The sequence below is a fragment of the Lepisma saccharinum genome, chromosome 22 (genome assembly GCF_977018435.1).
Source record: "Lepisma saccharinum chromosome 22, izLepSacc3.1, whole genome shotgun sequence".
Classification (NCBI taxonomy): Eukaryota; Metazoa; Arthropoda; class Insecta; order Zygentoma; family Lepismatidae; genus Lepisma; species Lepisma saccharinum.
In genome coordinates, this window is record NC_139250.1 from 19,723,208 (window position 1) to 19,738,195 (window position 14,988).

The window sequence follows — 14,988 nt, forward strand, 5'->3', positions numbered from 1 at the left end:
GTAAGTATATGCTTTTATACACCATTACTTTCATGTATTCTGTGTAAGTTGTTTTGCGATGCTCTTCAGTGTGTGTTTTTCGCCTTAGAAACAAGAGCATTGCATGTGATACAGTGCTGAAAATAGCAGACACGCAGAGTATCACCCTGATGTCGTCACAGAAACCCTGCCGATGTTGTAAACACGGGGACTGACAAAAAGGCCTGTTATGACCAGACCTTCTAGAGCGGAGGAAAGTGGGCTTCGACGAACTTTGACATTGGTCCATACATAGTAAAACGTAAGTTAAAAATTAGATAACATACCTGATGTGTGATTTCATGTTCTTCACCATTTATCCTTGTGAGCAAAGACGTGTCTACAGGCAGGGCATCACACTCCTCAAGCTGCGAGTCGAATCCTGGTGTGGTTCCTCCTTGAGGCTCTGGGTTCTTGAAAATAAAATCACATTTAAAACTCAGAAACTATAAACTTAACCACATTTATACTGACAGGCTAATTTTGAATGAATACATAGTTATTCTGATGTTAAAAAAAAGGATGCTTACCAATTCTTCCGAACAAAGATGGGCTAGCCGTTGGTGTATTTCTTCAGCAGTCCCAGGATCTAGCAGGTACTCTCCCCTCTGATCTCCTTTCACGAGTTCTTTCCACATATTTCCGCTATCTGTCTTACTGAGACAAACCTCTAGCCTACAAAACAGGGAAACAGAGCAAGATAAATCCAAAATAAAAACTGAAAGTTTCCTAAGAAGGCAAATATATACACACATTATCGTCTGCATATCAATCCATTATAAAAAGAAGCCATGCTCATGGCCAGCACTGCACAGTGTGAATACAAGGATCCCAGGTGTGAATCCTGCTAAGGCACGAGTGTTTGTGTCAGTGCATCAGTATATCAGAGTCAAAAATACGAGGGTTATTATTTAAGTAAGGTCCGTTTTGCAATAAAATCGATGTTAGTAAATGTTTTGAAAAACACATTTATTTTCTGAATTTGCATACACTTCTCTATTTTTTTACATAATTTCCTTGCCGGTTAAAACATTTATCGTAATGAACTTTGAGTTTTTGGATTCCCTCCTCAGAGAATTCTGCCGCCTGTGATGATAGCCAGTTACTCACGGTCACTTTCACTTCTTCATCAGTGTCTAAACGCTTGCCGCCCTCTACGAGGAAGGTGATGAGTTTTTGAGTCATATCGTCACAGGAGATGAGACATGGGTGTCCCACGTGACTTCCGAGCCAAAACAACAATCGATGGAGTGGCGATACACATCATCACCGGTCAGAGAGAAAGCGAAACAGACACTTTCAAAGCGCAAGATCATGGCAACTGTGTTTTGGGACAGGCAGGGTGTTTTGTTAGTGAACTTTTTGCAGCAAGGAACAATTAACTCAGCTTCCTGTGAGTAACTAAGAAAACTTCATCGAGCAATCCAGTACAAACGGCGTGGAATGCTGTCAGCCAGTGTCGTACTGATTCATGATAATGCAAGGCCACATGCTGCGGCTCAAAATCAAGATCTGATCGAATCTTTTGGCTGGGAGGTATTCAATCATCTGCCATACAGTCCAGAACTTGCACCTAGCAACTACCACCTCTTCCGCCATCTGAAGACCTTCGTGGGTGGCAAGCGTTCAGACACTGATGAAGAAGTGAAAACGACCGTGAGTAGCTGGCTATCATCACAGGCGGCAGAGTTCTATGAGGAGGATATCCAAAAACTCGTAGTTCGTTACGATAAATATTTAAACCGGAAAGGAAATTATGTAGAAAAATAGAGAAATGTATGCAAATTCAGAAAATAAATGGTTTTTGAAAAACATTTACTTACTTCGTTTTTATTGCAAAACGGACCTTACTTAAAAAATAACCCTCGTACATCCTTATTGGGTTACAACAGGGGTGATAGTAACTAAAACGTATAGTCTGACACTACATTATACAAGGCATAAAGTTCTAATTACAGAAAGTATGTGTACTTACTTGCCTTTTTCAAAAGTCCAGGTGCTCAGAGACTCATCTAATGCCTGCCAAGTGTCCCCTTGCAGCAAAACTTTGTCACGATATGTAATTGCCAGTTCGTTTGATTTTGTATTCACACAGAGGTCCTCTTTGACAGCAGTCTTTGGTAAAGTAAACCACACTGTTATGTCTTCTGCAGTTTCTGTCCACATGTAATCTGGTTTCGTCACTGGAATGGAATAATAAGAATCCTGATGCACTCTTTCTCTCGAAATAACTGAAAACATGCAATCATGTTATTTGTCATTAATTATACTAGTTAAGCATGCACACACACATATGCAATAAATCCCTTTATTTAAAGGTTATAGTCAATCTCAAGTTTATATAGGGTGGTTATAAATAATTAAGCACATTTCAACGATGAATAAAATAACAACAAAGTAAAGTATAAATATTTAATTTGTTGTAATTTTTATTTACAACATGTGCAAGAAAGGCCTCTGATGGCATAGTGGTTACGTCCTTGTAATCAACAGGTCCTGGGTCTGATACCCGGTGGAGGCACTAGTGGTTGGGATCCTACTTTAAACTGTAGGTCCAGTCTCGATTAGCCTTCCTGTGCATAAAGTGGACTTAACACATTGGGGTCTCACGATGGGCATAGCCCGCAATGTACTTAAACTGAATGTGGACGAATGACGGGCATAGCCCATCCTGCGATATGCAATCGCTTTGCCGATTGAACTACGGGCTATGTTCGTACTTCGTCTCATGTGCGTGTTCATCCAAGCCCCTCTGTTGAAATTCCGACCGCTACGTGACTCATGTGCTATTTTTATCTTGCACCTGCGACTGTTTGTTGTCTGGTTGATGTACGTTGCATTGTTTAGAATGGCGTCGTTAGATCCACACTGCATAGCGGAAATTCTGCATGAGGATTCTGCCTCAGAGTTTGATGATGCAGATGATTTTGAAGATTTGGAAGGTAGGTTATATTCGTAATAATTAATTGTTGACAAAATAAACAGTGTTGCAAACTCTAGTATTTTATGAATGAAGTGAAAAGAGGTAACTTTTTTTTGGTTCTATTCATCTTGCCTCTTGCTTCATTCTCCTACATGCACCGATGTATTTTTAGTTTTTTTATTTATTATGTTGTATAGTGTATGTCAAATGAAAATTTATTTTATTTATTTATTTGTTTAAATTTTACAGATGATGCAGAACCAACTGATACATTGTCTGGTCCTGTCCTGCAGCCACTTTTTCATACAAAAGCTAATTACCTGTAATTTGTACTTATTTTTTGTTATGTGCACATAAGAAGTATTCTTATGCAAAATTCAAAAGATGTATTGATAGTTTATGTAGTTAATTATTGAAATTTCCAGATTACGAACTTAAAATATCTCTGTATTAACATTTGTTACAATGTTTAAACTTTTTTTTTCACAAAACATTGCTGAAAAAATATTCAAAAATGTCTGAAAACGAAAAGAAAATTTTAAATTTTTTTGTTCATTGAAAAGAGGAAGTTTTGTAGATTTAAGAAATGTGTAGTAAATAAAAACAAATTAAAATTATTTTTTCTATGATTTTTTTGAAAAACAACCAAAAACCGCAGATCAGAGGTAAAAATGCTGTATTATGAGGCCAGACCCGAATGTGTTAAAACCAAAAACTCAAAAAAACTCAGAACATCTGCAAGTGTCGACTTGCCCAGGTTTCTCGTAAAAGTGTCTCTCATTTGATTCAAAATGTCTTCAGAGACTGGTGGTCTCCCAGCACTTTTCCTATGTTTAATACTTCGTCTAGCCTTATATTCCTAATACCAACGTTTTATGGAGTTCTTTCTAGAATAATTATGCTTGTACTCTAAGCGAAAAAGTCTTTGAACAGTTATTGCAGATTTGGTATCATGAAACCAAAGAACGCACATAGCATTCTCTTCAACGGTAGACATCCTGGCACTGAGGTTTCCTATCTTGCCACCATGGTGCCACATACATTTGATCCATGCCAGCACAAATTCTTACTGCTGCTCTATCAGAAAGGTTGCTCAATAGTGTGTTGCTCTTTAACTCATACATCAAGTGTGCTCAATAATTTATAACCACCCTGTATTTGACTGAAAAATTAAAGTATCCAAAATATTTTACAAAAAACCCAAAATTTGTATTTTGCGAAATATTGTTACACATATACAAACTAGAGAACATATTCCACCCGAGTGGTCCATTCATTATTTTCTTCTGGAAGTTCAGGGATCAAGTTTTGACCTGGCTATGCCGAGACCACAGAAAAGAATCAAGCTTCTTAAGTTTGATGTAGTAGGAAACAAACTCAGTAGTAGTTTTCTTGTATGTACACATTGCTTGCATTGTCGAATTATTTATCTTGTAGTTTACGGTTATGGTAATGGGAAAATGAAACAATGCCCCATAAATGGAAATCTGGAATAATATGCCCAATTTATAAGAAAGGTGATAAAATAATGTGGAAATCACAGAGGCATCACACTTCTTAGTGTGGTCTATAAGATCCTGTCAGGATTGATCAGTGAGAGAATAAAATGTTACACAGAAGATACGAGGTTTGGCTAGAAAAAAACCGGACTGATGCTATGAAATCTTTTATTCGGCATTTTGTACAACAGGAACTTTATCTCCTTCAAAGTACTCACCTGCAAGATCTGTACACCGCTCCATACGAATTTTCCATTGCTGAAAGCAGTGTTGCCAGTCATTTTCGGAGATCATGTTCATTACATCCGTCGCTTTTCTTTGCACAGCTTCTACTGTCTCAAATCTGGTTCCTTTTAGGGCAGACTTCACTCTGGGGAATAAAAATAAGTCACAGGGAGCAAGGTCCGGTGAATACGGCGGATGTTCTAACACTGGGATGCCATATTTAGCCAAAAATGTCTTCACTGACAGGGCTGTATGGACAGGAGCATTGTCTTGGTGCAGAATCCATGACTTCCTTTGCCACAAATCAGGTCGTCGTCTTCTTACTCGCTCACGAAGGGTTTTCAGCACATTAATGTAATGATGTTGGTTTACAGTTTGACCCTCGGGTACCCAATGAACGTACACAATGCCTCGAATATCGAAAAAGACAATCATCATGGCTTTGAATTTGGACTTGCTCATGCGAGCTTTCTTGTGACGTGGCGAACTCGGGGTCTTCCAATGCATTGATTGGCGCTTTGTGGCAGGGTCGTATGTGAAAAACCACGATTCATCACAGGTTATCACTCTCTCTAAGAATGTAGGGTCTGTTTCAATGTTCTTCAAAGTGTCCGTACAAATGTTCACTCGAGCTTCCTTCTGTTCCAATGTCAGGTTCCTTGGCATGAGTTTTGAACACACTTTACTCATGTTCAAATTCTCGTGTGAAATTTGTCGAACACTTTCTTTGTCTATTCCTGTGATTTCAGCAACTGCTCTAATGGTCAATCGACGATTTTTTCGAATAACATCACTCACTTTTTGAATGTTTGTTTCCATTTTCGACGTGCATGGTCGTCCTGAACGTGGGTTGTCTTGGATCATTTCCTGTCCTTCTTTAAACCGTTTAAACCACTCAAACACTTGTGTGCGTGATAAACACTCATCCCCGTACACAGATTTTAACATGTCGTACGCTTCTGTTGCGGATTTCCCCAGTTTGTAAAGGAACTTCATATTGACACGATGTTCCATTTTAATACTCAGCATTTTTCCGATGGAGCACAGATGCACGTTCCGCTTTGTCCAAGTGCCACAGCGAAACTGAGAGGCCTGCACCCAGGGCAATTAGTCATTCTGTAGGCAGGGTATGGTAGTATAGAATCATGCATTGCTCAACCTTCGCGCATTCGTTGTTTGCCAATAGCAACATCAATCCGGTTTTTTTCTAGTCAAACCTCGTATACTTGGTGAGAACCAATGTGGATTTCGCCCTGGCAGAAGCACTACTGATCAGATATTTATAATTAGACAGATGATGGAAAAGTTTTTTGAACTTGATGTGGATTTGCATTTTTTATTTGTTGACCTCATGTAGGCTTTTGACAGTGTTAATCGAAATGAACTGTTTAAGGTACTTGACGAGTATCTTATTCCCCTCAAAATAATAAGACTAATAAGAATGACTGAGTGGTACTAAGGCACGAGTGAAAGTTTGTAGTACACTGAGTGAAGAGTTTGAATTCAACACAGGAGTGAAACAAGGGGATGGCCTTTCGGCAGTATTATTTAATCTAGCATTGCACAAAGTAATGAATCTAGTTGACCAAAAGGGAACCACATTTGGAAAGTCCAGTCAAATATGTGCATATGCAGATGATATTACTATAATTTCTAGAACAATAAGTACACTTAAACAAATCTATGAGCAAATGGAAAGAGAAGCAATAAAAATAGGGCTCACTGTAAATGAAAAAAAGACAAAGTACATGGGAATCAGAAGAGCACCTCAAGATCTGACAATTGGAGAGAATAAGGTTGAGGGAGTTCCTTGTTTTAAATATCTGGGGACAATGGTATATAGTGATAATTATATGAGTAAAGTAATAAAGGAAAGAATACTCCATAGTGGGTCTATGTTACCATTTTCATTATTTAAATTATTCCAGTGTTCTTATGCAATGAACAAAACTTCCCAGACATTCATTCACTCTATTTAAAACCCTTCTCTTTTTAATCAAATGCTTCTCTTCTATGATGCGAGCTGAAAACCTGTTCTTGGGTTTAGATTTATAATGTCCAAATCGTGTTCGTACCATTTTATTGCCATTTTCCTTGCTGTTTGTCCTACATAATGCTTTGAACATGAACAACAACTGTATCTTTAGTCAAACTAAAAATAAATGTCTGATGAAGGGAGCGTGTGTTCTCCTGAAACGTCATAACGAAAAACTGTGTTCTTATGCTCGTAATAACTGTAAACTACAAGATAAACTCAGTAGTGACGAGGGGAGTTTCTACTCATGATTGTGATGATAGGTTATCACTGGGGTGAATGAGGATTGAGTTTTTGTATCACCTTGGTTTCCTTCATCAATATATCACAATAAATAAAGGATGGGACCGATAAAAAATTTACTGATACTGATAACCGATATTCTACTGATCCGATATAAAATGCCACATGTTCCTTGAAGAACCTGAATGGTTTATTGACATCCTTAATAAATATATGTTACAGATAACTACAATGCAAAAGAAGTTGCATATTTAGAAATTTACTTTTAAAAAGTAGGGCATGGAGATTATACATAAATATTATACCAAAGTGGCAGAATTTTGCACTAAATTATAAGATATTTATAGATATATTGGGTTGGCAAATTATCGGTAATTTTACCGATACACTGACATGCCAATATCGGCTGATACCGATAGAGTACCGATTAATCTGTTGCATCCCTAATAAATATAATGGTGAAAGGAACAAGCTTTGTATTATTTTAATAGTCAATTGGTACTTACCAGTACTTTCCTTCTGTTCAGGCTCTGATTTCTTGTCGAGTGGCTTTTCTGAATCAGATACGAACCCAAAAGGTTTGTCACTGCCAAGGTATATGCTTGTACAATTCCCTTCAAGGCCAGCATAGTCCAAACCACACTTTCCGACTAGCTGACGAGCTCTCTTCATGGACCAAGTGTTATTTGAACCTGGAAAAATGCATTTTATAGAAACATAAAGACTTTTCTTTATCAACAATTTAAGCACAGAATTCAGAACATTTTGCACTAACTACAGAGAGTCATCAATGCTATCGCCTTGTAAATAAGGATTTCAGGCAGAGGTGCAAGATTGTACTTTACACTGTAGCCTATATGTGTATAAATTGAACTTAAAAACAAATTGCCTGTGTGTGTGCAAGTAAGCATGTCTAGATTGTAGAAAATATGTTAAAAAATTATGTAGAAATTTAAGAAAACTGCAGGCCTGACCAGGACTCAAACTTGGGTCTCTGGCATACCATGCTATTGTTCTACCCACTCAGCTACCGAGGCCGCCTGTATTTGACAGCCCGGTGAGAGCACCTCGGAGCATTGAAAAACACTTCACGTCTTATAAGAAAGGGAGGGGAGATAGGCACGATAACCATGAAGAGCAAAAGGGAGTGTACAGGATAGTATGTGAATGCGGAAAGGAATACGTGGGACAGACCGGGAGGAGTATGCAAATTAGGTGGGGCGAGCACGATAAAGATGTAAAGGAGGGTATACCCAAGACAGGATTATCTGAACACGTATTAGTTAACCAGCATAAGATCGCCAAAAGAGAAGTCATTAGGAAGATTAACAATAAATTGGACAGGAATGTGTATGAGGCAGCCTATATATGCGCGGATAATAGGAATAAACTCAATAGGGATGATGGGAATTTGGAAGACGGCTGGATAAACTTTTTTAAAAAATGGGATAAAGCCACCGGGAGTAGAGACGAGATGGGCTTCCATGTTACCCCTGAGGTGGAAATTGAATTCTCCTTGGATTGGTGACTCACGAGCCCCGGTTGAGGATAGACCGGGGGGGGAGGCGTTTTCCTTCTCCAGGTATGAGCTGATACCGTGCATTCGCCTACCCCGAGCACCGATCGGCAGTTCGCCGTCAACAGCTTTGAACGTTCTTGTGTTTTTTTAGAGTATTGCGCAGTTTTAGTATGTGTATTTTACATTCTTTTTTTAGAAAGTGTCTTTCCTATACCATTTTAACCTAAATCCTCAACTATCACTTTCTCGACGAGGCACCATGTCGGGTGTCTGAAAACATTGTTTCAACCTGAAGAAGGAGGTAGTATAACCTTCGAAACGTAGTTTGATAAATCTCATGCTCACACACGTAAGTTACTGATTTTTAATCTTTTAACCTTTAGTTTGTATTTTACCTGTGTGGAATTGTCTGTTATCAGTATTTTTGGTTAAATTTCTACATAGTATGTCTCCAGTGTGTGCCAAATTGGAAGATATTAGCACAAATTATACATTACAATTCCATATTTTCTTTAAAAACTGACAAATAATAGAGTGAAAAATTAATATTAATACAAGTAACATCTGAGGGAGTACACTACTGATGGACTATGATCCTCATCTTAGAGCCAAACTAAAACACCTTTTTGTGAATGATAGCGGTGAATCATGCAAATTGAAGGCAATTATCATTCTAATTTTAAACAAGAAGTAAGACTATGATGTTTGCAGAAATATGCAAATGTACTGTTTCTAGGTTCATTAAAGCATTCAAGCAAATTAACTTTGATTCTTACACTGCTTAAAATCATGGTATTCAGGCGAAGAGGGACAATTATGCACCAGTTGTGCATTTATTTCAATATCGTCAGATTGGGCACTGCTATTTAAAAAAGGGTTTAGTATGCAAGGGAGTATGAATTTCTCTCCATGTTGCAAGTGGAAACTGTTTTTCAAGTTGATTAGTAAGCTAGACATGATGTTTAAAAAATATGATTAATAAGTATTTACAGAATCTCATGTATTCCTTGTGGGAAATCAAATTCAACTTCAAGTTATGGTTAATCAAATGGGAGTTTTGCCTTTTCCTACTACTATGACATAGTTCAACATGTTCTTTTCCCGTCCATGTACTTTTATACGTCATTGGATGTTTGATATTGCAGAGAGAATGAGAATAAAAACATGGTCCCACAAGCGTAATGAATTTCTCCTTGCCTCCTCCGGCCATCCTGGAAGTGTTGCCAAACCTTGTGGGCATTAAAGAGCTAAATTTTATCATTAGTAGAGCTAAAGATGACTTTCAAAGAGCTAGATTAACGAAGGCTGCATAAAGTGCCTCCTAGGGTAATTTTAGGTGTCAGAGGGGTGGGGGCGCTGCTATTACCGTTAGCTTTAAAGTGATGGCAATTTATATTCTAAATTTTCACTGCTTAGATTTGGCTGCATCACTCATCTCAATAATCCACTGATGCTAATATGAAATCGAAAATGAAGGATTCCCAGATAAAAATATTGTCACCTTCACCTTAGCCACGGTACTATATAAAAGTAAGAAGGGGTGGGTGATGCAGCCAATATAACAATATCACGTCACGTGCAAAATGTATAATCATGGCAAAAGTTGGTCTTTGTGGGCTGGAGCCAGTGGTGACATCATAGTGGGGCAGGGGGAGGGTGCTACAGTTCACAGCCAAACGAGTGCATGAAAGAACTAGATCTGGCTCCAAAAGAGCAAAGTTGGCAACAGTGATCGGCAGCTATGGCAGTGAGAAAGACCTAGGGGAAATTGTCCCTCTCCCCCTTAAGAGAGAAAAAATATATTACCTTCCATTAATGTTATCCAATCCACGACTGTGACAAATAATCCCTTATCTGCATCAGCACTTCCCATAGTTTCTATTAATTTGGCATCAGAAACATGGACGAGCAAACAATGTAGCTCATGTACTTCATTAGACTTGACGGCACGTGAACTGATTACTATAAAGGGATTTTCTTTCCCACACACTTCATCGCTGAAGACCACCTGAAAATAGGGTAAAAAATATATTAATTAGATGGTTATTAACTTTTGAAAATGGCATGGTAAAGGATATAAGCCAAGAGGTTTATCTAATTTAATGTGTGTCTCTGGGAATGTATGATCGAAAAATTTTTCTTAGGACTGGACTGCACGTTTGCTGGGGTTCTTCTCACCTTGGTACAGCCGGAGTACCAGAGGTGTTTATTATTTTAAATCAACCTCCTCACCCTCACGACCTGACCTTGCCCTCACCCTTGAAAGATTTCCAGAGGTCGTGCAGGTCAGCCTCTGGATGGTGAACACCTTCGTGATATGCCCGGTACCATATTTCACCGCATAATCGATACAAATTTTATGCAATTTTTTTAAACAGAAAAGTTAGGTGGGACCATTATGTGAAGTTTTTTTCCTAAAAACAACAACAATTTTGCTGGTTACTGGTACTTAAAAATAATTTAGTAAACTGTCTTTGGTGTAGATTAAGATACCAACGTAGATAATTTCTTTGTGACAGTTTAGCAAAGGTTTTTCTGATCTAAAATAAAAGCGAAGTACAGACTTACAAAATTTAATCTGGTTTCATATTCTAGTATGTCAATTACATGATGAATTGAAACATCAGGATATGACGATTATGCAGTGAAATAGGGTATTCCAGAAAAGATACACATAAAATTTCATACCCAATCAGTCCTTCTATCATCGTGCCTGTGGCTCGTGACTACAGTATGGCTCTTCCACATTCAACAACTGAACTTGTAGATGAAGTGCAATGTGCAAATTTCTGCACACTCATGATTTTCTGCAACTTGGATTTGGGTGCGGTTCACGACAGGAAACACTCAAGGCGCTGTGGATTATATCTTCGTCAGTCATCAGTCCACGTGCACTCTCTACCCTTCAGAGAAGTAAGGTCAGCAACAACAGGAAAAGTGTGGTTACTGCGTTGGTTGCTTGGAACCGATTGCGATCAGCTATCACATGAGAATGACCCGATGACTCAATAACAAGAATAACAGATACGATCAATCTTCTGTCCATGCACCCCTGACCTTCTAGACTTCCTGAGAATGACATGAGACAACAGAAATAACCCTGCCCATGGTTGCTTCGGCCACACCCGAAGTACATGTATAAACCCTCGTTGCAGAACTAGAGGTGTGGAAGTCGACCAACAGAGCTGAAGTGCAGCCAGAGGTGCTGACCAGTCCCTGACCCAAGATGACTTTCCACCCAGCCAAGTCCAGGCTGTCTTCAGGCACTTAGAAGATGAACAAGGAACCTACTAAGTATCACTAATCTACCTTTCTTTTCAAGCAGCTCCCTTACCTCTAACACTCCTCATCTATCAGCCACTACTCTATTATAATCAATCTTGTTATTGTTAATCATTACTTATGTGCAGGGCTCGAAATCTCCCGGTCGCCATGGCAACTAAAAATTTTCATCTTGGCGACTGTGATCTCTTGCTGTAATATTGCTGTTTTTAAGTTTCAATGTATGAAACTTTGAAGATTCTAAGTTCAAATTGCAGTACAGCGTAAGCTAGCAAGTGACTTTTTTTTTATCAATGTTGTGAACATTCCATAGAATCAGTAACAATTTCTTATTCTTCGTCCCCAACCCCCAACTTCCCGCTTTCTCACATGATTTAGCGATGTTTTGAATAGGATGAAGCTCAGCTTCTTATAGATTGATTGATTTGCTTTATTTTACTTTGTTTTTTGTGCCACTTTTGGCTAATTTGTGAAGATGGTAATGAATTATGATATGATGAAATTGATGAACAAACACTCAGAAACATCCAAGCCCAGTCCAGGATTCGAAACCAGGACCCCTAGCGTCGTAGTGCAATGTGCTAACCACTCCGCCACAGGGGCTGGCTCAGCTTCTTATAGTATCCACAGTTGCTAGTAGGTGGTTTCCTGCACCTGATTTTCAGAGCTGGCACCAAGCTCTGAAGATGATTTTTCAAGCACTGCTTATGTGTCTAATTTTGTCTACAGGTTCTCCCACTTAGCATTAAGGCTCTACCAATTTAACCAGATGTATTCTTACAGCTCATATCCCAGCCATCCGAGCTATGATCTCTAGTGGTAGATTCAGGGTCACTCAACCCTACCGCTACAGAAGAGATGACAGTGTCACTAGATAACTGTGGTCCACTATCCTCAGAAGAACATTTTCTTTGTTACTTTTAGCTATATGCAGTGGTAACATCACTGTGCCAGACTGGGAAATAGGAAGAGGAAACATACCTAAAAGAAGCACAAAACAAATACTTACTTTCCATTCTGAAGCTGATTCTTTTCTGTGTCCTGTATCGACCACATGTAAGGTTCCAGCGCCATCTCCTACCACAGCCAAATCAGGAGATGCAAAGCTTAGGGATGTGTTGTAGTGTCCAGGTTTCCTCTCATGATTGCTAGGGATTTCCCACACCTGTTTAATGTCTTCTAATCTCCCTGTCTGAAAGCACACAAAAATTATCCTGAGTCATATAACATCAAAAAGGAATTGGTAAATACAAAACTTAAATGTCAGTTCAACCAAGAATAGAAATACACTAGGGATGGGGCAGATTAATCGATAATCTATTGGTATCAGCCAATATAGGCATATCAGTGTATAGGTTAAATTACTGATTATTTTACCGATCCAATATATCTATAAATATCTTATAATTTAGTGCAAAATTCTGGCATACTGTTTAATTTTTATGGATAATCTTCAAGCCCTATTCTTTATAAAAGTAAATGTCTAAATATGCAACTTCTTTGCACTGCAGTCACCTGGAAAGAAACATTTATTAAGGAGATCAATGAACTATTCAGGTTCTTCAACGACCATTGTGAATTTTATATCGATTCAGTATCAGTAAATTTCACATCAGTTCTGTATAGGTATTGGCCAAAATTTCATATCGGCCCATCCCTAAAATATACTGAGTCTGAGTTCTGATTAAAAATTCAATCTTCACTTGGCATTTATTTTCAAATATGGAAAGTAGCTCCATGACTTTGGGAGTATCGCAAACTCTGGGCATGCTCTGCTGATTTCGTTATTGTAAAAGACACAATTTGAATTGACTTTGGTGGTTAGTTGTGCAGTCCGCACTGCCCTTCAGATTATCCTGAAAGTGGATCAAAAGATCTGTTAAGCTGGCAGAACTATTGCTGAATACATTACACGAGACTTACATTTTCATTCACTACATTGTGCTTAACAGCCCACTTCTCATCAATGAAATATACATCATCTGGACACCAAGGATCACCATATAGATGATTGTGAAGTCCGAACAGCTTCACATGCAGGAACGAATACTGATCTTCGTTTGGACAAACATGATCCACACCTAGAAAGAAGTAAACGTCTTAATGAACCATAGGGCAATATGGCAAATCCATCACTTAACTTATTAGTTGCTCTTCGTTCTAACACAAACCTTTGGTAAGAATGTACAATACACAGAATGTTTCTAATTTCTTTCCTACTTCTTATACTCACTAAATATGCAGTCCTGGTAACGTATCTGGAGTTAAGATTTGGAGGTCACATGAAAAAATTGTACACTTACGTCTATACATGTTGCAAAATTACGTTCTTCATTACCGCGATCATTCTCCATACAGAAACATAGGAACGATGTTTGATATGAACAAGTGATGTTCGGCATTCGTTGCGCTGTCTACAGTGTTGCCACACTGCTGCTTTGTTATTTGCAGAGCATTAATTGTTGCTTCGTTACTTGCAGATCATTAATCGTTGAAGCATGGCGGAACAGAGGAGTGATAAAATAGTTAATGTGCAAAAGTGGAGTGTGGAGGAGGATGGATGTGGCCGGTAAGTTTGGCAATGGTGTTTGAGCGTTCTTCTAGAAAAATGGCATCTTGCGCAGTTAGAAAGCTGTAGCCCCACGAACCATGCATGGGTAGCCCCACAAACCATTCACAGATAGCCCCACAAACCATTTCCGGTAAGGTTCGGCAAGCTTAGTTAAAATTTTGTTCGTAAAACAATGCGATACAGCTCTAAAAAAAAGAAAATTTCCACTTCTATAGCCTTTTTTCCCCAATTTCCACACGTGACCCCGCATTTTAACAACAGATTTGTGATTAGAAGGCCAAATTTAATTAGTATACGAAATATTAACGAAATTGGAGATATTCTCTATATTGTAAATTCGCTCCAAACCTTTTTCATCTTCTTTTATTAACTTACCAGGAGACAAAGTCTGCCTATATATTGGGACGGAATCCAACGATAATTTGTAGCCTTCAAAATGTGGATCTAGAAGATCTCTGTTTGGTGTCAGCTCAACTAGCGTCCGCATGTTTGCAGTTATTACACCTGAAATAATACTGGATTTATATTTCAGTGCACGAAGTTATTACCTGCATTCAACTTGAACATACATTTAGACACCTTAAGCACAAAATAATTAATTCAATAACTAACTGAAAGTTATGTGAAAATCATGGCTCAACGAGGGATCAAACCTGGGTATTTGACATTCTG

The 14,988-nt window shown here is 38.4% G+C and overlaps 1 protein-coding gene across 2 annotated transcripts in view; it reads right to left on the reverse strand.

Annotated features, from left to right (window-relative positions):
* Positions 1 to 14,988, reverse strand: part of LOC146004691 (nudC domain-containing protein 1-like) — a 59,614-nt gene that overhangs the window by 11,022 nt on the left and 33,604 nt on the right. For both annotated transcript variants that reach the window (XM_083143633.1, XM_083143634.1), the window contains exons 2-9: positions 14,692 to 14,820; positions 13,668 to 13,825; positions 12,754 to 12,936; positions 10,269 to 10,470; positions 7,450 to 7,635; positions 1,994 to 2,201; positions 549 to 693; positions 306 to 431 (exon numbers count right to left, since the gene is read on the reverse strand). In XM_083143633.1, coding sequence (XP_082999759.1) covers positions 306 to 431; positions 549 to 693; positions 1,994 to 2,201; positions 7,450 to 7,635; positions 10,269 to 10,470; positions 12,754 to 12,936; positions 13,668 to 13,825; positions 14,692 to 14,803 — 1,320 coding nt within the window. In that variant the 5' untranslated portion in view covers positions 14,804 to 14,820. The remainder of the gene's footprint in view (positions 1 to 305; positions 432 to 548; positions 694 to 1,993; positions 2,202 to 7,449; positions 7,636 to 10,268; positions 10,471 to 12,753; positions 12,937 to 13,667; positions 13,826 to 14,691; positions 14,821 to 14,988) is intronic.